Source organism: Typopeltis vanoorti, chromosome 2 (genome assembly GCF_054136105.1).
Source record: "Typopeltis vanoorti isolate ZY-2024b chromosome 2, IOZ_Tvanoo_1.0, whole genome shotgun sequence".
In the NCBI taxonomy this organism is placed as follows: domain Eukaryota; kingdom Metazoa; phylum Arthropoda; class Arachnida; order Uropygi; family Thelyphonidae; genus Typopeltis; species Typopeltis vanoorti.
Window position 1 is genome coordinate 116,138,079 of NC_143550.1, and position 24,960 is coordinate 116,163,038.

Genomic DNA, 24,960 nt, shown 5'->3' on the forward strand with positions numbered 1-24,960 from the left:
TTCCATCTTTCCAATAATTCTTCCCTGCGGGAAATCATCTAGATAATGTCTTTGAAATATTACAAGACATTCAAGTTTGCAACTTTATTCCTTCATGAAAAGAACTTCCTTCAAATACAATTCACTTAGAGCTGCATTTTGCCTTTTATCCTGTTGAGTGCTACCATGTGATCCTTTTGCATGCAATTCAAATATTTGAATGCATACTCGCTTTTTACTTGAAATAGTCAGTTATACAAATTGCCACAAGCTGATTCGTCTGAATTTGCAGTTGTAATCTTCAGAAATAGTGTTCATTCTTAACTTTTGGTCACCAGTGTGTATAGAATATACAAGAAATCTGTGTGTGTGTGTGTGTGTGTGTGTGGACCACTTTATTATATTAAATAAAGTTGTCTTATAGTATACATGTTAAAAATGATTCTAGGTCAGTTGTGTGCTGATCAGCAATGCGATTATACAAGAATATGATTATAAAGTGCACTTTATGATTATGTAAGATCATTTCATTATTTATTATTCTGGATAGTGAGATGGTATGCTACTTTCACATTTTGAGCTGTCTATGAATTCTGCAGCAAAAAATTATGCAAATCCTGTTTACTGCGATTTGTGTAATTTTTTTAGTTGCGTGCGCGCGCGCGCACACACACACACACACACAATGATGTAAATCTCTCATGAGAATTGTCATTGAACACTAGGTGTAGTGTCACTTTTATGGCATCACATGAGCAGTATTCAAATATGGTTTTTTGAATCATATCTACAGACTAGACATTTGGATGCCAATGTGTTGATTTGTGCAGTGAGACAGAATAATTTGCTTACAATAAAATTAACTCAGCTTTGTCATTAACCCAGTAATGGTCAAGGAGGGGGGGGGGGGATCCGTTATATTAGGATATTACTCCATATTATCTTAATATGCTAAACATGTTAATATTTAAAGATCCTGGCTGGATTTTTATTTCATCTATAGAGCGCTCATCATGAATTCAATAGAGGGAAACTATTCAACATAGGCTATATGGAAGCTCTTAAGAAATATGATTATTGCTGTTTCATTTTTCATGACGTTGATCTTCTGCCTGAATCACCTCAGCATATTTATGGATGTTCTGATCAACCTAGACACATGTGTTCAGCTTTAGACACGTTTAGATATGTGTGAGTAAATTAATTATGTGTATTGATTTCCAGTGTCAATTTATAAAATTGTTTTAGGATTCTTACTTTTGGCTAGCTCTATTAGTATTATTTTTAAAATTTTACTTTTGTGTTGAATACTTGTTTTTTTTTTTTTTTCATCTTAATTGATATATATATATCATGCTAATATTTAGAGACACGATATATGTTTGGAATGTTAAATTGTAAATTTATTCGAGGAAAGACTACTATTCAAAGCATGAGCTGATTTTTAACTTGAAGATTCATCTTATAAAATTATTCACCTTTAGACAGTAGTTTTTGTAGATACCTTTTCCATCCCTCTCTTATTGACTGAACAATTCATAGTCAAGTTGATCTTGTACAGTATAATTTTTCAATGTTTTTTATAATATAACATACTTTTATATCTTTAACAACTAAGATGTGTGAAATAATCAATTATTAATATTTTCATGTTAACAATGTATTCTGCTCATGCATGTTAATTGAATTGTCTATACATGCTCTTGCTTCTCTCCTGATATATTTGGTGAATTAAATGTTTTTCACATATTAAGTGATATACTTTTATTTGAGGGACTCACCTAATTTTCACCCTATCACTTTTTCTTGAAAGAAACAGTACACTAGAGTTATGTATTTTTAAAAATATACATATTCAGTATTACTATAAAACATAATTGCAATGCAAAGTATTTAAGATTTCTAACAAATGTCAAGTTACTATGAAAATCAGTGTATGATATCTGTTGTGACTTTTTATCATTGCAAGCAGCAGTAATATTTCATGTAATTGAAAACATCCCATGGTTGTTACTTCAAGTCCCATTGTTGTTATTTCATCTAACTGGAAGCCTTAAACCAATCACATAGTGATATGTGATTGGTTTACGCTGTTTTGTGGTGAGAGTCACATTAAAATAAAAATCTAAATGTATATTATAAGGTAGGCAAATAGAAAATATGTTATGTTCACTGGGCATCTATAGATGCCGTATGGTCATTCTGATGCTTGGTGATGTGCCACACCAGGCCTTGCCATGTAGTTCTGTTATTTGCTTTTCTGGCTGCCTCAACTCTCTGAAGATCAGTCAGACCACACACCATCCATCCATCTCATTGATTGTCTACCCCTTCTTCTTTTTTCAGGAACTTGACCTTCTATTATTGTTCAGAACAATAATAGAAGGTAAAGTTCCTGAAAAATTTTGTAAAATATTTTGAAACAATATTTTAGCTTTCTTCTGTCAATATCCTTAAGGAGCCTTAAAGTTCTACTGATCTTTTCTAACAACCATTCATTTGTACGCCTTTCAGTATATGATATCCTCAACAGCCTTCTGTAACACCAAATCTCAAAAGCAGATATCTGTTTCTTATCTGATTTCTTTAGGTTCCAAGTCTCACATCCATAAGCTGCTATATAGAAAGTTATGACTGCAGATAAAAAATGTCAAAACGATGGGATTTTATTTATGCTGCTTCAACTGTATTTTATATTTTTCACAAAGTAGTTTTCTTTAGAGAGTTTGTATCCTAATGTATTTTCTGTTAAAAAGCTTAATTATACCCAATAATTCACTGAATGTTTCTTAATAATAACAATAATAAAAACTTTCGAAATTTTTGAAATAAAATGCATAAACTATGATCCAAATCATGTTATTTCAACCACTTTCCTTCAATGCTGAAAGTTTATTTTTCACTTGGTTAGACTATAATAAATTTAGTTTAATGCTTTATCCAAGTGTGAGCAAATAAAGTTTGCACCCCTGAAAGTATCTTCAGGACTGGGACAAGGTGGTACAACACCTGGAAACTCATTGCAAAGGTGGAGCAAGCTAACAGCACTCCTATCTCAGTATCTCCCATAATGCAAAACACATCTTCTTGCGGATATGTATAATGTTATGCATTAAGGGAAGGGCCACTACCCAGACTAGTTTCAACTTTATTGAGGTCTCTTCAGTGGGAGCCAGGCCCAAGTGGAGATACCAGATACTGATAACTTCTGTGGCTTGATGGATATCAGTCCCGTGGACTCCGATCCCTTCATCGCTATGAATAATTCCTGGTTTAAAGGAAGAAATTTTTGAGCACTTGGCTCGCCCTAATTAGGGTTGTGTTGAAAGATTTCAATCTGCGATGAGGGCCGCCTTTGGGCATTTATGTTTCCATCTGTCTTTTTCATCGTAATCTGATGATTCGTGAATGAGTATGTTGGGATGGAGTGATGCCTGAGCAAAGTACTTGGTTGCTATCTGGAGGAGAAATGTAGGTATGTCTGGCAGGTTTCCATCTTGATGGAGAATAGTGTTCCTTACAAACCATGGGGCATCAAAGATCATTCGGAGGCATTTGGTTTGGATTAATTGTAATCATTTGATGTTGCTGGGAGAAGTGTGGCTCCATGCTGGCGAACCATAAGTTAGTATGGGTCTGACGATTGCTTTGTATATTCTTAATTTGTTTTCTGGACTGACTTTGCTTCTACGGTTGAGTAGAGGGTAGAGCTGAGCTATTGCTGAGTTTGCTTTGTTGCAAGCATGAGAGATGTGGGAGTTGAAGCTGAGATGATTATCTAGTTTGATTCCCAGGTATTTTACTTCTTTTCCCATGGGATATCAGTATTGAACATCGTGATTGCTCTATGATGGTCTGGTTTCTTCCTTGTAAATAGTATGGCCGTGCTTTTATCTGCATTAACATCAATTCTCCATAACCGAAACCAAGTTTCAAGATTCTTTGCTGCATTTTGTAATCTTTGTGTGGCCAGGTATGGTCTGAGCTATCTGTTCAGTATCGCCATGTCATCCGCATAAAATGCCATGGTGGTTGATGTCGTGCTTGGGACGTCTGAGATAAAAATGTTAAAGAGTAACAGCGATAATAGGGAGCCTTGCAGGACACCTGCTGTGATACTTCTTGTGGTTGATCTGAGCCCACAAAGTTTCACTTGAAATTTTCGGTCTTTTAGGTAAGAGTCTATGATTTGGATGAGGTTTAGTGAGTATTTTGCAGTAATTAGTTTGTGGATGAGGCCTTTGTGCCACACTTTATCGATGGCCTTCACCACATCTAGGAAGATTGCACCTGTATGCTGTCTCCAGTTAAATCTGATAGTTATGTATTCTATAAGTCTGTGGATTTGTTGAGTTTTGCAGTGTCCAGTTCGAAAACCAAATTGTTCTTTAGGGATTAGACCTAGATTGTCCGTTTCACTTTGTAGGCGTTTTAGAATTACTTTTTCTGCTATTTTCCCTAGGACTGACAAGAGGCTGATAAGTCTGTAATTCTGGGGGAACTGAGGCACTTTCCCTGGTTTGTGGATAAGGATTACATCTGCTTGCTTCCGGCGAGTGGGGAAGTAGTTGAGTCTTAGCATCGCATTAATGATAGCCACTAGATGCATTATTGTTTTGTGAGGGAGTGCTTTTATAATTTTGTTTGAAATCTGATCAGGACCTGGTGCTTTCCTGTTATTGAGGTTCTTGATGATTTGGTATATTTCATTTGGCGTGGTATAGTTTGAGTTGTCACAGGTGGTGGAACGATGAAGTGCATAGCGTACTTGCTTGTGGATTTTTTCAATGAAGCGCAAGTCCGCATGAGTGTAGTTTGGTTGAAATTGCAGCTCCAGAGAGTCTGCAAAAGCTTCTGCTTTTTCATCATCACGGTAGACTATACCTTTTTCTCCATGTATTGGATTTATGTTGGGGTGATCGCTGCGAAGGGCTTTAGTCATTTTCCATAGTGAGTTATCTTCAATTTTTAAGGAGCTTAGTTTCCTCTCCCATTGCTGATTCTTATGGTCTTTGAGTGCATTTCGGACTAGGTTTGTTGCCCTGTTAAGCTCTTGTTTATCCTGAGGTGACAGTGTTGTATGGTACCGACGTCTAATTCTGTTTTTGATGTGGATAAGCTTTAGAATCTCTTCTGGGAGCAGGCTAGTTTGAGTTGGAACGGTAACAGTGGAGGCTGTTGCAAGGCCAGTTTGGATTGTGCTTTCCAGTTTATTGATCGCTATGTCTACTTCTTTGGGTGAGGAGATAGTTGGGACAGGGTCTGTGATGTTGCTGAGAGTTGAGCTTCTTGAGATTTATGTAGGATTGTCCAGGGATGGTTTCTACTTCTCTGCCTAGGCTAAGCAGAACTGGATTGTGGTCGGAGCTAAGATTATTAATAACCTGCAACTGGAATTGGTATGGGGTGTTCCTGAAAATGGCGATATCCAGCACGTCAGGTTTGCCCAGTGGTCCGTAGTGTGTTGGTTCAATAGGACCTGCTATGGTGATGTTTCTTGTCATAGCGAATTTGTGTAAGCTCTTCCCATTATTATTGGTGTTTCTACTGTTCCACGCAGGGTGTTTTGCATTTAGATCTCTTGCCACTATTGTTGCTTCGTTTGTGTCAAGGAGCTGGGAGAGAGGTCTGAGGCTAGAAGTGATTTGCCTGGAGGGTTGTAGACTGAATATAGTTTTAGACTGCCTGTGTTTTTTGTATGTATTTCAATTCCAGTTTCTTCGAGGTTTGTGGTTGCTGATTTCTTAATCTCATTGTATCTTATGCTTTTTTTTAACAAATATAGCAGTTCCACCCCCTCTGGCATTGAGTCTATCTGATCTTAGCAGTGTGTAGTACCTTATTTTGGGGTTGTCACAAGGCCGAAGATGTGTCTCATTGACTATAAGGATATCTATCTTTTATCTTTCAGCAAATTCTTTTAGTTCTAGGAGGTTGTTGTTTAGCCCGTTAGCATTCCATTAAGCAATCTGTAACAAATTAGTTAAGTTGACCGTGTTATCCATTAATCATAGAGAAGATAACTTGTGTGTTTTTGAGGAATTTGTTGGTGTCAGCCTGATTGGGATTTGTTTTTCTAAAGGCTGTTAACATCTCTCCTAAAGTAGCAGCTAGGATTGCTGCGGTGATTTGGTTGCAAGATGCCGGTTTGCAATTAGTAGAGACCGCAGATGCATATGACTTTTCAGGAGTAACGACCTGCGTTTTGATTTCTGGTGTAATTCGCTTCTGATTGAGCAGGGGTAGTGCCTCTATAGCCTTCTGCAAGTTGAATGGGTGGAGTGAGCATCCCTTGTAATTTGCTAGGTGTCGGCTGCCACAGTTCGCACACTTAGCAGATGTGGTTCGTAGTTTGACGCAAGTATGTGAGGGATGGTTGTTACCGCACTTGACACACTTGTAATCTGCTTTGCATAGTTTTTGTGCATGCCCATACTTTTGACAGCGGTGGCATTGACCAGCTGAAGCCTTTCTTCTGAGAGGCTCACTCTTGATGACCAAGCTGTAAACTATTTTAAGGTCTTAAATTTCTCTATGATCTTTACTGATCTTGACCAAGACCAGAGGCATACGGCACTTGTCTGCTCGATACATGCATGATATCGTGATCGGCTCTAGGCCTTGTGATCTGAGGTCAGTAGCTATTTCTTCAACTGGTATGGTCTCAGCCAGTTCTCTAATTACCACCTTTAATTTTTTTTCGCTTTTGAGCTGAAATGTATGGTATAGGACTTTTAGTTCATCCATGAGTCTGGTGAGCTGGCGGTAGTCCGAAATTCCTTCTGGTTGAATCCGGATTCCTTCATCTGTACTCTTGGCTGATGTAAATTTAATGTTTGCGTTCTTCATCGTCGCTGTGATTGAAGACCATTTTTCTTTTGTTCTTAAGATTACAGGTGGTATCCTTTCTTTGGGTTGTGCCCTGGAGTCAGTCTCTATTCTTTCATCAGTTTGTGCTGTTAAGTCCATTGGAGTTGTTTTTTCCAAGGGTTGATGTATTGTTTCAGGATGTGCTGCTGGCGAACCCTTCTTACACTTCTTTCTGCTGACAACCTGATAGTCTGTAGAGTTATCTGAGTCCACTAGGGGCTGGTCATTGACCGGTGACATTATCTCTCTGGTGTTATCTTGAGAAGTGCTGGGGAGAGGGTCAGGGGATTGACAGTCCTCTGTTTCAACCTCTTCTATTTGGTGGATTGCCACCTTTCCTGGCCATTTCCTTTGTAGTAGGCCTCCTACATGCTTGAAGATTGTCAATAACTGCTTCAAATCAAGCTCATCGTATGGAGAGTCCATAGTTTGGCCTGAGAGAAAATAGCGGTTTACCAGATTTCCCAAGTAATCCTGTAGACTGAGAGTCTACTAGCAAATTCTGTAGACAGCTTAGAGTAGGCATCTACCAGCAAAAAGTTAGTTTGATATAAGTGACTATCCTAAAAACGAGGAAAAGGAGTTTCGGGAACTTACTTGGACACGGTGCAGCGACCTACCTCCCTAAAAACTATTCAACCAACACTCGTCTTCATTGCGGGTGGGGCCTGCCGGCCATTAGATCTCTGCATATTTCATACAGAGGGGGAGATAGTAGGTAGGTCACGAACTGTGCTAGTTCCAGTGCAATGTGAGCTTCTCGAAAAACCTTATATAAAAATCACCTAGGCAGAGTCTAAAGGAATACGTCCGATCACAATGACAGCAAAACTCTCTACTTTTTTAGAGATACGAGGTAGAAGCATTAGCAAGGTCATCCTACCTATATGAGTTGCCGAACAGTGTGCCACCTTTTTATTAAATTACTCTGGATTTAGAGAAAGATATTGAAAGTTTATTTTTCACTTGGTTAGACTATAATAAATTTAGTTTAATCCTTTATCCAAGTGTGAGCAAACAAAGTTTGTGCCTGAAAGTATCTTCAGGACCGGGGCAAGGTGGTACAACACCGGGTAACTCGTTACAAAGGTGGAGCAAGCCAACATCACTCCTATCTCAGTATCTCCCATAATGCAAAACACATCTCCTTGCGGATATGTATAATGTTTTGCATTAAGGGAAGGTCCTGAAGATACTTTCAGTCGAAATATGAATATGACCTTTTTCCATTTTTCAACAGTCCAATCTTTTACACTTTTGCTCACTGGATCCTCTTTTTCTGCATAGCCTTTATTAACAGTTATTTCTTTTTTGGTCCCAGTTTTTGCTCTCTGCAATCTTTGGTGTACTGTCATGTCAGAAACATTAATCCCATTAGCTGCCAAGTCTCTAAGTCTACAGCAGACAATCTTGGATTCATTTTGCTTTTCCTAACTAGTAAACAATCTTGAGTAAGTGTAGTCTTCCTTTTTCACTGACCTTTTTCTTTTCTTTCAGAAGAAAAGGTGTCTTGTCTCTCTTTAAAATTGCATTAATACTACCCAAACCAACACCACACTCATTGAAAATTTGTCTTTGAGTCATGGATGTGTGCTGAGAAAGAGTACATATTTTTGAATGCTTTCTTGGAGATGTATCCATTGTATAGCTACACAAAATGAATAAAACACTATGAATGTCAACTTGTTTATGCTGTTAAAAATGCACAACACTATTAATAAACATCATAGAGACAGTTAGAATATTCAGCACTGTTAATAAACATCATAGAGACAGAATGTTCAGCACTATTAATAAACATCATAGAGACAGTTAAAATGCTCAGCATTCAGCCAAAATATTGAACTAAAACCAAAATTGGAACTGAAACAAAAACCAAACCAGAACCAAAAACTTGATGAAAATTCAGCTTGTTCAGATTAATTTGCTTGCTTTTGTACATTGTTTCAAACTCCCATAATGATCACTCACTTTACACTCACCAGTGGAAAGTGTTAACGAAGGCTATGCCACTTCAGATCCTTGTCTACCATCACTCTAAGGTCTCTTATCTCTTCAACTTTCTCCAGAATTTCTCTGCCAAGTGTATTCTTTCTGCTCATCACCCTTTGTTCTCTGCCCTATAGCAACATCACACTAAATATTTTGTCCTGTCCACCTCCATCTGACACCATACACTTTCAAAACTGTTAGTTGGATGAATTTTTGTTGTGTTTTATGAGTTTTTTTTATTTGGATGTTTGTTGTTTTTTGTTTTTGTATTAGAGTTAAAAAATAAATTAATTAAATTCTCTACGCCATTTTGTCCACAAAATGGAGTGGGCAGACCTCTTTTAGGCCTAAATATCTTTTTGTTTACTGATGGTGAGCTTGGCCTGTCAATAAATCAAAGCTTTTCAGGAGTGAGTGAGAGAGAGAGAGTATGGCAGACAACTGCTGCCATCTAATGGCCCTAAATCCTATCACTTCTATTATTGTCTGTAATAGAGTGAATTCTTTGATCAATGTTCTTGAGTCGTGGGTTAAAGACCTGCATTTCAGCGAGGAATCCTCCTTGTTAGTGCAGAGATCAACTAACCAGGAACCAGTCAAAGAAAAGCTTAGAAAAAGTTCCTCTATCCAACAGATAGAATTGAACTTAGTAGGCAGACCAGAGCTATGCTATGAATACAAATATCATTTCCTTAAAGCCTTGGGTTAATTTTGTTGTTCTTTTGCTAATTTTTGGGCACTGTATTTACAGGGAGAAATTTAACCACAATGTGAGCAAAATTTATGTTGACTTGAATATTTGATTAGTATTAAGGAGAGATATACAAGTTGGGAATGTAGAGTAGACACAATTAATGAAGGTTAAAGACTCACAGGCATGCCTTTCATATAGCTTAATCTCTTGTCCTTTTGTGGCTTTAGCCATTTTTTTCTCTGCATACCACTATACTTAGACTCCTTTCAGGCATGATCCAGCAAAGTAAGTGATGTCAGGATTACTTGCTAGCTAATTAGGAAGCTTTCTGATTTTTTTACCATTAGCTTTGTCCTTGTTCTATCTAGCAGCCTGCCTGTACAGCTATTTTACTGCTGTATTCTGTAATGGGAGAGATTCAAAGTCCTTATAGTATGTTTGGCACACTCACAACTGCCAAGTACACTTACATGAAAGGAGATAGACAGAAACCAGGAGTCTTGCTGTGGGAACCAAGTATGCAGCCACCTCAAGCCTCCAGTAAGCAAGGTGATGTTTCACCAGTGGTAAGAGATTGTTTATCACTTAGTGGTGGTGTAGTTAGCATTTCATCCAACTAGGGAAGATACGGATTTATAGTGGCAATATTTGCCAGAGCCCTATTTATGAAAACAGGCCACACTGTGGGAAGATGGATGCTAGCTTGGTCACAAGTTATTTATATGTTGTGTATCACCAGCTCATTAGCATCCCAGCTACAAAGCAGTTAGTTATAACATTTATAATTGAACTGTATTGCATTTTATAGTTATAACATTTTAATAATGTATAGTTCAGTTTATCAACAGATGAAAAAAAAAAAGCATGCTTGAATATGTTATAAAATATAGAATATAATATGTATTTTAGAAATAAAAATCCCACAGCTGCAAATGAGACAAAATTAGTAGGAGATACCATGTCTAGAAAATCCTTATACATGAAGGAAAGTAATATATATGTTAAGCAGTTTTTTCTTCTGGATTTCAAACATATTAACTGGAAGTAAGATTCAAATGCTTAGCACACTGTTTTGTTGCTCAGTACCATTGAGCTCACACTTCATTTTCTCACTTTTTAAAAGGGCAACCCGAAACCACATGAATGTTGCAATGTAATTTCATCCCATTGTTATATACCAAATTTCAGAAGCTTACACTTGGTAACACTGAATTGACAGTTCCAATCTATTCAAGTCCTTCTGTAAGACGACCTCAACATCTGCTTGATTCCTCATCACTCTCCCCAGTTTTGTGTCATTTGCAAACAGCTGTATGTCACCAATTAAACCTACTCCAATATCATTAATATACAAATTAAATAACAGTTGTCTGAAAACTGACCCTTTGCTGCACACCAATAGTTACACTTCCCTCTTTCGAGATGTGCCTCTCTAATGCAACTTGCTGATAGCCTTTCGCCTATCCAACTCACTAGTCTGTCATACACCTGCTTCAAACTTATTCTGAGATTCTGGCTGGACCAATTTTATCGAAATTTGATATTTTGGAATTCTTACAAAAAATTCTTTCAAAAAATTGAAAAACATGTTGAAATTATATATTGTAATAATTCTGTTCAGAGTGGATAAAATTTAGTAAACTCTGGACTGCAGGCTGAATCACATGCTGTTTGTGTTAATCATTTTAGGTTTCAATTCAGTTAATTTTATTGGCAAAATGATTTGAACTAATAATAATTCTGCACTGGCAGAATTAATGAAATTTTGTAGTTAGAATTTACAGGTCATTTTCAACATTAATTTCAATTTTGGTTTCACTCAGATTGTTTATAGTGGAATAATTTAGCAAAACAAAGTTATTCTCAAGTATGTAAGCCCAAAAGCTTGTTACAGCATCTCTCTCACTCTCTCTCTCTCTCACACACACACTTTTTGATTCAATTATTAAATTTTCATACAGGTGTCTACAATATAATAGGTCTTTGAATAACATATTTTTGTCATGGATATCATGATAATTTTCTGAAAACAGAATGAAAATGTTGACAATCAAAAATTCAAGTCCTGAAAGTTTCACACTATATTGTATGCAAAGTTATAAAAGCATGTTATGCCTTATTTATAATGGTCTGTGGTGTGTATTTGCTGTAAGGCACTGATTTTTCACTGTCCTCAGTTTAAGACTGTGTGATGAATGATTTCTTTCTTTTTTTTTCTTTTTTTTTTTTTTATAGCAGAATGAAATGAAGTGATTTTTCACTGTAATTCTCATCTTTCCCTTATGTTTAGACTCATTGGCCTGTCATGACCATGTAACTTGGCTGTATAGAAACCTGATTAATGCTATGATCAAATAGTTAATCCTGCTGTGTCAGTCATTTATATTCTCTGTCCAGTGTGTATTTCTGTGGGACGGTTTAAAAGTTCTTATTGGCTGAGTTATGCAGGCTTTTATTTTATTTTATTGTTTTGACTATAACCGGACCATAGTGAAAATTATGTATATAATTTTTGAGCAGGGTGATTTGAAATTATGATTTCTTCTGGCATCAACAGAACTTCATGAAATGTGGTATTTAGGATCACGTTAAAAAATTTACAATTTAATAGCCAGGTTAAATGCCTGTGTAGCTCAGTGAAGTGTGCTTGCATCCTCGGCACTTGGCTGCATTTAACCTGATTATCTTCATGGACTTCAATTTAAGTCTAGTTGTTGACTGGAGGAACTTATTCTTAGCCTTTCTTTGGCTAGTTCCCGAGATAGGCGACTTTTCGCATGGACAAGTGGGTTTTTTTTCTCCCAGAAACTTGGGTTTTTCATCCTGTAAACTGAAGAAAATTGACTGTAGAACCAATTGTCTTGGGCCAGCTATCTCTGATTGGCTACTAGTGGAGATTGAACTGCCCATTCAGTCTCAAAAAGCTAGGTAAGGTTAAAAGCCTTGCCTATTTACTATAAGGGAATAAAAGGCATTAGCCAATTTATTTATTATTTATTTTATTTTATAGCCAGATTAAGCTAAACAAAATTTCATCTATTGTAATCATTACCAAAAACAGTGTTTCAGTTGTGGTGATAATGGTGTCACCATATAAGAGTGACCAGTTTCCTGTTATGGAAAACACCTTTCTGTGATTGTCTACATTCATATCCTTACATGCTTATTACAGTTTTATAAACAAATAATCTCACAACTGTAATGGGGAAAGAAAGCTGTCTACAAGGAGATGAGAAGACCGTGAACATTAAAAGAGGAATAAGACAGGGATGTGTAATATCTCCCCAATACTATTTAACATCTATAGTAAACATCTAATGAAGAACATAGAGGAAATGGAAATAGGGATTAATATCAATAGAAAATACATAAATAATATATGATATGCTGATGATACTGTGTTCATAGGTGATTGAAATACAGGATTGGAAGAAATGCTAACCAGGATAATCCAAAATGGAAAGAAGTATGGAATAGAATTAAACCTTAAAAAAACCAAATACATGATAATAAATAAAGGAAGTACAATAAAAAGCAAACTAGAAGTGTTAGGTCATAACATACAACAAGTGGAAACATACAATTACCTCGGATGTATATTCACAGAGACTGGAAAAGGAAAGAAGAAATACAAACCAGAATACAAATGTTAGGTCATAACATACAATTACCTCGGATGTATATTCACAGAAACTGGAAAAGGAAAGAAGAAATGCAAACCAGAATCCAAAAGGCAAAAGCTCAAAAGAATGGCAGAAAATAGAGCGATGTGTAATTCCAAGAAGACACAGATACACTGTATTTTCTTTTTAATTGTTATAGGCTTGAGTTTTCTAATATTTTCTGCCTGTGCTACAGTTCAGAATATTTGTTTATTTTTTTTCTTATAGCTAAAATTTTAGGATGTGTTTAATTATAATTTTTAAATATCACTATATTATGAAATAAAATAGTATTCATACCATCATTTTTAGTGCCGTAATGAGGGTGTGGCGAAAGAGGCGCCTGCCACGGGCGCAAAATGTAAAATATTAAAATAAATACAGCAATCTCTTGATTAGTGTGCCTAATACATTCTTTAAAACGGGCGCATTAATCGAAAAACCTATGGGAAAATGTATAATCGTTCCTCAGATTTCTTTCTTTTTTTTTTTTTTTGACCCTTAATTTTTTTTTTATGAAAGAATTAGGGTATGTCTAAGGAAAACCATGAAGCTGAAAGACAATAAAACATATTCACAATATAAATTTATTATTCTACTTCTTAACAAAGGATTGAGCTAAACGTAGTTTGGTTTTTTTGTTTCTTTTTTTCAGTTTCATACAATTGATGGCATGGCCCTGTTGCCTCTTGTACTCTTCTGCAAATTTTACAGCTTCTCTCTTCATCAGGGTCATCCTCTAAGCATTGATGCTTAAAAATTTCGATTGTACGAAAAATATTTTGAAATTGTATCTATGAAATCTCTTTTGGCTGACTATCAGTGGTTAAATCGGGATCTTCCTGCTGTGCATCTAAATTTAGCAGGTCGGAATCACTCAATTCTTCAGAATGAAATTTAATTAACTCTTGGACATTATTATTGAAGGGGAGAAAGAAATGAAGGACGTATGAATTGGTTGCCAACACATGAAATCACGTGCTTTATAGATACAATTTCCCAACTGTTATACAAGAAAAATAATTACAACTTTAAAAAATACAATGATCATAAAAGAGAAGTTAATTTTCTGACATGTAATAATAAATAACTCATCCCAGAAAATGGATTGATTCCCTATTATCAGAATGGATTCTCCTTTTTGTGACATGTGCAGAAGTGTCGAAGGGTCTCGAATCTGTGGGCATACTATAGCAGATGACACAAATTTTGGAGGTAAAAATTTGGAACATAGTATACATGTTGTACATGGAAGTAGTGTAGTATTCCATTAAAAATAACTTTGTCATCATCATCAAATTCCTGCCATGTACCCTCGTGGGGTGTACAGGATATGATAGTACTACATGAAAAAAATTACATCATTACTAACTTCTTATCTACAATTTTCCTCCAAATCAGTCTGTTACTTGTCAAGACTCCAACATTATCAGATCTTATATTTCTATCGTCTAAGGCACTTTGTACCGTATCAATCCACCTATATCTTGGTCTTTCTCTGGGTCGTTTTGCTGCCAACCTGGCAGAGAACATTTTGTTAATCTTTCTTCACTCATTCTGTTTAATTGACCATACCACCTGAGATTAGCTCTACTAACACATTCCTGGATGCTGGCAATGTCAAGTTCTTTCCTAATATCCTCATTTTTAATATGATATTGCCATTGATGCCATCTGTTCACACCTCTAATCTTTCTCAGGACTCTCATATCTACGGTCTCTAGTCTTTGGTTAAGTGTTTTACTCCTGACCCAGCCCTCAGATCCATAAATTAAAACTGGTTTGAACACTGTCTTGTATACAGCTAATTTAGTGTTCCGACTAATTTCTCTCTTATTCCATATGAATTTATTCAGTTGACTTCCCACCATACCAGCTTTGCTGATTCTGTTGTCTATTTCTATATTGAATTTACCATCTTCACTAAAAATCGTGCCTAAGTAGCTGAAATGTTTTACTTGTTCCACAGAGAGCCTGTGGAACAAGTAAACAAGTTGATATTTTCAATGATTTTGCCTATTTTCATTGTCTTTGTCTTTTTATTGCTGACCTTCATACCATATCTATTACAACAGTTATTCAATTTAGTCAGAGAATCTTGCAGACTTGTAGCGGATTTATTTAGAAGTATAACATCATCCGCATAAAGCAAAGAACTGACATTAACATCTCCAATTTTGATATGTTTAATACCACTTTCCTTTATAATGTGATCCATATAGATAATAATAGAGGGGATAATGTACATCCTGGTCTCACACCAGATTTAACATTAAACCATCTTCTTGTACTTCCTTCAATTCTAACTGCTGACTTACAAATGCCCCATTGACACCATATAACTGTAGCATATTGAATAGCTTCTCTGTCACCTTGTCATATGCTTTTTCCAAATCGACAAAACTTAACAGATCTTTGTTATATTCCCATGCTTTCTCAACTATTTGTCGTAAAGTGAAGATCTGATCCTGACAGCCTCTATTTGGCCTGAATCCAGCTTGTTCTTCACCCAGCTGTTCTTCCACAATTCTTCTCAATCGTTTCTCAAGTATACTTGCATATATCTTGCCAGAAACACTTAGTAGAGAAATACCTCTGTAGTTCTCACATTCAGTTTTATTTCCCTTTTTATATATGGATACTATGAGAGCTCTGCTCCAATCATCGGGAATTTGTCCCTCTGTCCAGGCTTTCTGAACTATGCAGTGCAGCCACTGTAAGACTTTTATACCACCATACTTCTGCATTTCTGGTCGAATATCATCTACTCCTGCTGCCTTTCCATATTTCAAGCCTTTGATGACTTTTTCTACTTCAAGTATGGATATGTATTCCTGACTGCATGCCTGGTCAGTGTTTTTTTACCACTGTGCTGTTATCATTGCTTGTTTCATTTAGCTGTTTTTGAAAGTAATTACTACATACTTCAAGGATATCTTTTTCTTCCATTTTCATGTCACCTTTATCATCTCTAACTCCTTTTACAGCACTCTTTCCTCTATTCCTAAGCTTCTTCAACAACCTCCAGAATATTTTGCCACATTCTTGATATTTATTTTGTATATTCTTGCCAAAGTCCTCCCATGACTTTTGTTTAGCTAGTTTAACACAGTGTTTAGCATTCTTGCATTTGTCTCTGTATTCTCTAAGAGCACATGCTGACTTATTTGCCAGGAACTTTTGATATGCTTTCTTCTTTTCCTTCACTGCCTCTTTAACTTCCTGTGTCCACCATGGAGTTCAAATTTTTCTATTCTTGCTGACAACTGCACTACATGCCTCTCTGGCTTAATCAGTCAGGGCTTTCTTCAAGGCTCGCCACTGAATATCCAAGATTTGATTCCTGTTCTCAAACTCTTTCATTTTTTCTTTAATAATCTTTGTGTATTTTAGTTTACAGTTCCCATCTGAGAGCTGCTCAACTTGTATTCGCTTTAAAACTTTCTTACATGTTATTCTTTTCAATATGAAATTCAATTTTATCCTTCTCAAGACTAAATAGTGATCACTTCCAATTTCAAATCCTCTGTACACTTTGGTGTCCTGCACCAGGGAGAAAACATCACTATCAACAATAACATAGTCAATGAGACTTTTCTTATTCCTTGCTTATTCTCTCCACGTGAATTTGTGCACATTTTTATTTTGGAACATGGTGTTAGTAATAAACATTCCATGTTCTGAGCAGAAATCCAACAGATATTTGCCATTATTATTAGCTTTGCTCTTTTCTCGAAATTTTCCCAAAATATTTTTGTATGTCTCACAATCATTTCCTACTCTGCTATTTAGATCCCCAACAAGGACCAACTTTTCCTTTTTCATTCTGTCAGCTGCTTTCTTTAAAGCCACAAAAAAATTCCTCTACGTCTACCTTAGTAGAACCTTCTGTGGGACCATAGGCACATATGTCTCATTGTCCAGTTCCCCATTCTCATATTTGCCCACATTACTCTACTTGAGACTGACTGCCATTCAAGAAGATTAGCGTCATATTTTGTGTTGAATACTATGGCTACTCCTTCTTTTCCTTGATTGTCATTGCCTGAATATATCATTTTGTAATTATTGCTCAGAAAGATCTCACCCGTTTTTGTCTTTTTTTGTTTCTGTCACCCCTATTATGTCGATTTGGTACTTATCTAATTCCTCAGCTAGCTCCATTTCTTTGCCATTCAGGCTTCTTATGTTGATAGTACCGATCTTTAACTCTGGTGATGATGAGTTGGGGGTGTGCTTTCAGATTTGTTCCAGTAGCTGACTTTTCGCTGTTTGCCCTGGTTCCCTGGCAAAAACAATGGGGGCCTTGTTTAACCGGGCGACGCCCTAGCCAACATGAAATATTGTCATGTTGTACCATCCTTTTTTATTTTGGTTTAACCAATAAGAATACAATTTGGTCGGCTAAATCCCAAATTGTCAGCCCATCTTTGTTCGTTCAGTATCCAAGTAGATACCCACCACGAGAAGGTGAGGGGACATTAGGTCAGAAGCCCTGGTTGGTTCTCCGCATTCCTTTAAAGGCTATGTGGAGGTCTCCTCTCAGTTATACAGCTTTGACCCTTAAGCACTCCAAATAACTTTGTAAAATGTTTTAAATGGGTAACTAAATTATTTCATTCTGGTGAGTGATTTTTTAAAATATTTAGCCATCAAAATGTAGAGGTAGAAAAATTTTAAAATCTGTAACATTTATTTTTAAGATGTATATACACACACTAATCGAATCTTAGAGGTGCACTAATTGAATTTGGGTATAGAAAAAAAATGATGCACTAACCGGGGGCACATTAACCACACTACCGGCCAAGACATCTATAGACATCAAAGTTATCATGGATGCGAAGTGCATATAGAATTGTATTTTAATATGCATATTAAAATCATTGAAATATATTAAAGTATATTTCAATGATATTAAATTGAAATATATGATGGATATGAAGCATATAAGGATGCATATTTGATCCATAATGGCCAGTAAGATGGTTAATCGAGGGGTTACTGCAAATAAAAGTCTGCTATTTTATATGCTATTTTAAAATTTTGCAATAATCTGCTTTAGACACACAAATTCTGCAACTCATTTTGATGGGATTTATAGTAAGTATTTAACATATTGCATTTAGTAAAATTTAATAAAATAACTTGTTACATTTAAATTTTTCAAAATTTTTGTCATTTTTGGGTTGGGGGGTGCAAGTTAGAAAGTTGTGTTGGGTTGGGGGGGGTGCAAATAAGACACTTGCCATAGGCTTTTTATACCATCATTACTGTACTGATCATTTTGTATTATGAATATTCTTTAATTTTATCATATAAGATCTGCTAATATTGGAATGTTGAGAAATAATTGGCAATCTGGAGGAAAATTGTTGATAGGAAGTTTGTAATGATGTAACTTTTCATGTTGTACTATCATAAGATCCTGTACCCCTCCCACCACTGAGGGCATAAGTCAGGAATTTGATGATAATGATGAAGAATATTCATATTAATTTTAATGAACAGAACAAATACAAAGATGACTGATAGATTTCAGTGCAGTGCTTGAAATTAATTTAAATTTAATCATTCTGTTACCTGTTTATATATAATCTGTTGCATTTCTTGGAAGGAAATTGAGCATGTTTTTTTGTTTTGTTATTTGAAATTATTATTATATTAAAAATAATTTTGTGTTTTTAGACTACCTTATCCAGATCTCTTTGGTGGGGTTGTTGCATTTTCAAAAGTTCAGTTTTCAGAAGTAAATGGATATTCTAATTCTTTTTATGGTTGGGGAGCAGAAGATGATGATCTCTTTAACAGGTACTAAAATAATTATCTTTATAAAATATTTATGGAGGTCAGTAACATTGAGATATTGTCTATATAAGGTGATTATTCAGAATATATTTATTTTTGTAGATATCTACTTTTTAATGCATTCATTAAGCTGTTGCCATCATAGTAGGAAGTTCAGAGAATAAATATTATTCTCAGTTTCAGATGTAGAAAAATTTTAAAAACTTTCTGTTTTACTGGATATGAATCAACTGTTTGTCATATATTTGACAAATTAACTCGCTTTTAGTACCAGTTTTTTTTCTTTATGGAAAACTTTGAAGTACATGGCTGTATGCAAGGTCCTATATTTTACTTCTTTCTCTCTGTGTATAATAGAGAAAGAAGTAAAGCATGTATTCTGTCTAGAATTAGATTAAGGCTTTCCATAGAAATCAGAAATCACATTGCTTTCCATAGAAATTAGAAATCACGTTGTCATCATAAAGTAATAGATAGAATACATAGTTATTATTACATGACACTTCCAAAGAGTCCAATGACTCATTCTGTAGAGGGTACACAACCGACAATGCCTACACTAACCAAACCTCCATCTCTCTCTCTCTCTCTCACACACACACACACACCATCTACCATTCACTAATAGTATTTTAGTCTATAAATTGTGTCCTCTGGTCAATTTGCCTGCATGCTGGATGTAAAAACTCAAGTTTCTGGAAGAAAAGAAACTTTGCTACTTCCCTATGAGATTGGGTAACTCTCCTTCAACTAATAAAAATTCAAAGGAATGCCAATATTTGAAATGGAGATATTTTTTGTATCAAATTGTTGATAATTATATAATTTAATGTAGTTCACTTGCTCAGTTTTTTGGATATGTGTACCTGTCTCTCTCTAATTAGTCAGTGTGAGTATATTTTATAGATGTCGGGGGCATAGCTCAGATGGTAGAGTGCTCGCTTAGCATGCGAGAGGTACCGGGATCGATGCCCGGTGCCTCCAAAGGTGGTAAATTTTGCCGGCCTTGCTGGCCGAGTGGTTAGCATATCCGCTCGCCAGCCGAAAAGCTGCGTGTTCGAATCCTGCCATGGGCATGGATGTTTTTGATTGTCTATGAAAATACTATTGGTGGTGGTGGTCGACGGTAGATGGTGTTGGTGTAGATGATGAAAGTAGTTGCGGTTCGTAGATTGGTGGAGACGGACAGTTGTAGAACAGGTGCCTTCCCTCAATGAGTCTTTGGACTCCCAGAAGGTGTTACATAATAATAATAATAATAATAAAAATAAATTGTTTCAGAACATTATAGGAAGTTTAGAATGCTTTAGTGATGTGAAAATGGACTGAATGCCATTTCTTTGCAGTTACAAATTCCATACCACCCCAATACTGCTTCCCCTCTGCCTCCCTCATCAGTCAGTCCTTTCTTCTTGATTGTTTACTTGTTACTGCATGCAAATTTCTTGTTTTTTAATACTGAATTGTCATACAAAATTTTCTAAATATGTTTCAAATCTCATGGAGGAAACAAAATATAAGAACTTTTCTGTTCTTATGCAAAGGTGGTAAAGTTTTATTAAACAGCTTGGCCAGAGAATTCATTAAGACAATTCACTATACCATAGATTAATTTCTTTATTATAACTTAAATTAGATTTATGAAAATCCAAGTTGTTTAGTTTAACAGAATTATGACGTATACAGAAGATTAGAATTTACTAATTGAAAATGAGATGTAGTGAAAATTCTAGAATTTTTGTGAAAGATAGGCAGGAATTAGATCCTAATGGATGTAACTCTAAAGAAAATGTGATATATACAGGGTGGCCATAATTAAAGAGGAGATATTCAGAGCCCTGTAATAAAAAGTGTATTGGGTGAAATTCAACCAAATTTGGTGTAAGTACACTCTGGATCATGTGTACTTACACCAAAAAAAAAATTCCCTATCACCAATTGGTGGTACGGAATTTGGTGCCAGAGTCGTGATATTTGCATAATCTCATGCTGAAGAGTTGGTGGATATAAGGAAGACTGAAACAGATTTGTGTCATTCTGATAAGACTGAAGTGCTATGGATCGATCTCACCTTACTAGAACATGTGCTGCTACTCAAGCTTTACTATCAACAACACGATAATACTAATGCTGTGCTTTGAAAATTCCGGCATTTGAAGGATAGGAAAAAATGTCCAATGCCATTAACAAATCTTAGAAAAATGATTTTACAATTTGAAAATAGCAGATCTTTAGCAGTGAGGCTAGAATGAGGACTGAAACGGATTATTCCTCAATAAGTTGACGAAGTTGCATCTGCTGTCATGGAATGTACAGCACACAAGGATCCAGCAGTGCTTAGGCAATATCAAGGCATGGACATGCCATACTCAACTGTGTGGAAAATCCTACGTCAAATGCTGAGGTTTTCCCCTTACAAGATCTCCCATACTCGAGCTTTGCTTCATCGTAATGCACAAACTTGACTGCAGTCTGCCCTGATGTTCTTATCTCAAATGGAGGTCAATGATGCATGGCTGGGGAAGATCTTGTGGAGCAACGAGGCACATTTTTATCTGACAGCAGCGTTAACTCACACAGTTTCTGCATTTGGGCTGTGAATAACCCTCATGCACTCCATCAGACCCTCTTTACACTCGCCAAAAGCCACAGTATGGTGTGGTTTCGCTGCATTGTTTATTATTGGTCTATATGTTTTCGAAGAACTTCATCTGACCAAACCAGTGACTTCTGCCATCTCTGCTGTTAGGTATCAAGAGATGCTGTGCAACTTTGTTGTTCCGCAACTATAATAGTGAAGATGTCTCGATTCTACCATATTTGTGCAGGATGGAGCACCACCTCACATTGAATTGCCAGTACAGTGAATGTTACGAAAACACTTTGCAGAACACAGACTGGTCAGTCGTGTATTTCCCATGGCATGGTCACCTTGTTTGCCTGATCTCAACCCCCCCTGTTACTTTTGGTTGTGGGCCATCTGAAATGCATGGTGTATGAAGGACATGTTCCTGATTTAGCAACCTTGAAAAACAGAATAACGCAACATGTGGGGCAAATCAATGCAGAGGTCTGTTACATTCCGCTGTAGAAAATGTCATTCACAGAATGTAGTTCTTGGAACATCTGAAAGGAGGACATATTGAACCACACCTGTAAGTTATATGAACACAAAAATTGATCTGTGTCTCTTCTAGCCATTACTGTTTAATTAATCCCAAACCATGCTTATAGTGCCAATTGTCCCCTGGTGGCAGAATTTTGAGCTATTTTTGTATCTTCTGTAAACCAAACCCCATGTTCCATAGTGTACTTACGTAAAGTTTGGTTGAATTTTGTCCAGTACATTTTTCGCTACAGGGCTCTGAACACCTTCCTTTTTAATTATGGCCACACACACACACACACACACACACACACACACACACACACACACTGTGTGTGTGTGTGGTAGTTAATAAAATAGATTTTCATTTTCATTATGGTATCATACATTCCCTAATGAAAAATATATTGATATACCTAATCATATATATATAAAAATTCCACTGCATCTATAAAATCAGGAACAAATATGAAATTTCCTATATAAAAAAAAGGAGTTAGATAGGGAGATGCCATTTCACCTAAATTATATACTGCAGCCCTAGAAGAAATTTTTAAAAATCTGTAATGGAAGAATACAGAAGTTCAACAAATGATCAACAAATTGACCGCAGAAAGTAAAAAGAAATGATTAAATATAAACAAAGACAAAATAAAATAATATAAAATAAATACATAACCAAAAAGCCAGTACACATGGAACCCTGGGAAATTGATATTGTAACCTCCTATATTTATTTAGGACAACAGGTCATAGTAGAGGGAAGCTGTGAAAACATTATATGTAGAATTCAGCCTGGTTGAGTAGCTTTTGGAAAACACTATGAAGCACTCAAAGGAGACATCCCCATCTGCCTTGAAAGAAAGCTATTCAACAGTTGTATAGTTCCAGTCATGTCATATGGAAGTGAAATGTGAATCTGTATCAACCACCTACCAGAAGAAAATGGAATGATCACTAGGTGTAAGAGGCATAATGGCCATAGCCATTATGCCTCTTACACCTAGTGATCATTCCACTTCTTACACCTAGTGCAAATGGTCAGAGTTAACATCTGAGTGGTATCCCAGAGATGGCAAGAGAACTACAGGAAGATCAAAGAGACAGTGGGAGGATGAGTTTGAAGAGATGGCACTCAGTGGCATTCAAAAGCACAAGATGGGACTGAGTGGAGGAATCTGGGGAAGCCTTCGTCCAGTAGACAGAAAATGGCTGATGATGATGATGACAACATACTGTAGCTACATTGCATAACCATGGTTGACAGTTAGTTGGTATGGATGTTTGTTCTTAACTCGCTTTCATTACTAGTATGAAAAGCTAGATCAGATTTGTGAGCTTACTGTTTTCTTTATATCCTTAATATTTTCTTAAATGTGAATTTCTTCCAAGTGTCCCATCTCTTCATCATTCTGGATACTGAACATATAAAAAATTTTATATACATATCTTTTAAGTGGTGAATGAGGTGGTGAGCTCAGTATTAAGGAGACATATGTCATCGGCATAAAAGCAGCATTTAAATCATACTGCTTTGACATGTTAGCAGTTTTATCCATGATGTTGTTATGTAAGATAAAGGAACTGTATCTTATTAGATAACATTTTTATGTTCTAAGACATTTGATAGCTTTCGTAAATTTCCTGAGGTAATCCATTTCTTGCTCTTCGTAAATTTAATATGATGTATGCTATATCTTTGAGGATCTTTGACACATTGCTTCTGGACATGATGATTGGTAGGAAGTCACATGTAGATATCTTCCAATGTTGATTTTTTTTTTCTATATATCAAGAAAGACTGCTTGTTTTGTTCAGTAACTGAGATTAATACATCCAGAAAGGAAGTGTCTTATTTCTTTTACTTCCACTGTGAAACGTATTTTGATATTTAAGCTATTCAGGAAGTTGTTAAAGCTAAAAAGTGTTTCTTTGAAACCCAGCCAGATATGTAAGATATCACCTGCATACCCTAGCTGTAGTATCTTTCAACAGCCATCTTTTCTTAGGATTCTGTGTACATATTTATTAAGTGTGTTGAAATCAAAGCTCCAGTTGCTATGCCTTTTTCTTTCTGTTCATAGTAAGTTTTCAAATTTGAAGAAAGTGTTTCTAGACAATGTTTGAAAAGGTTAATGATGTCTAGTGGAAATACTTTTATCAACTGTATTGTGCCTTCTCTTGGAATGTTAGTAAAAAGACTCATTATTCCTTTCGGATCTAAAAATGGTATATTCTTAATTTTGTTGACAAAATTCTTTAAATTCTTGATTTAGGAAGATGTTTTTCTAGAAGTAGAAAAGTTTTGTTAAATATTTAGATAGGTAGTATGTTGGAGTATGCAGGACATTTACAATTAGTCTTAATGAGATATCTTATGAATTTTAGGTGTACCATAGATCTATGGGATGATGAGGTGTTTTGATGTAATTTGATCTTTAATATGTTTAAGTTAGTTACCAAGGTCCTTGATCAGATCATTTGTTTTATATGAGTGCTCTGTATGGAGTTGTCTTAAGTATCTGTAGTTCTTATCATTGAGGAGTTCCATCATCTTGTTTTTATATACATTAGAATAAGGAAAACCAGTCACATTATCTTTGTTAGCTTTTAATACTAAAATGTCATCATTATTACAAATATCATTAAGATATTTTGTATGCATACCACACTTTGAGAAACACTGCCATATAGGTAGTAGGTGAGGCTGTTTTAGCCCTATCTAACTTTTGGAGACGGAGTGGCAGTTCAATCTCCACTTGTAGCCAATTGGTGATAGCTGGCCGGCCTAAGGCTATCACTAATTAATCGGTGCGCAATAAAGAAGGCGACTAGCAAGTGCTGCCATC

General features: G+C 35.9%; 1 protein-coding gene and 1 non-coding gene across 3 annotated transcripts in view; both read left to right on the forward strand.

The window, feature by feature from the left end:
• LOC150109362 (beta1,4-N-acetylgalactosaminyltransferase A-like) overlaps positions 1-24,960 on the forward strand; it is a 72,386-nt gene that overhangs the window by 25,271 nt on the left and 22,155 nt on the right. For both annotated transcript variants that reach the window (XM_090407705.1, XM_090407714.1), the window contains exons 4-5: positions 983-1,170; positions 18,886-19,008. In XM_090407705.1, the coding sequence (XP_090263831.1) occupies positions 983-1,170; positions 18,886-19,008 (311 nt within the window). The remainder of the gene's footprint in view (positions 1-982; positions 1,171-18,885; positions 19,009-24,960) is intronic.
• Positions 19,917-19,989, forward strand: TRNAA-AGC (transfer RNA alanine (anticodon AGC)). Its single transcript has one exon. It is a non-coding gene; the product is annotated as a tRNA-Ala (tRNA).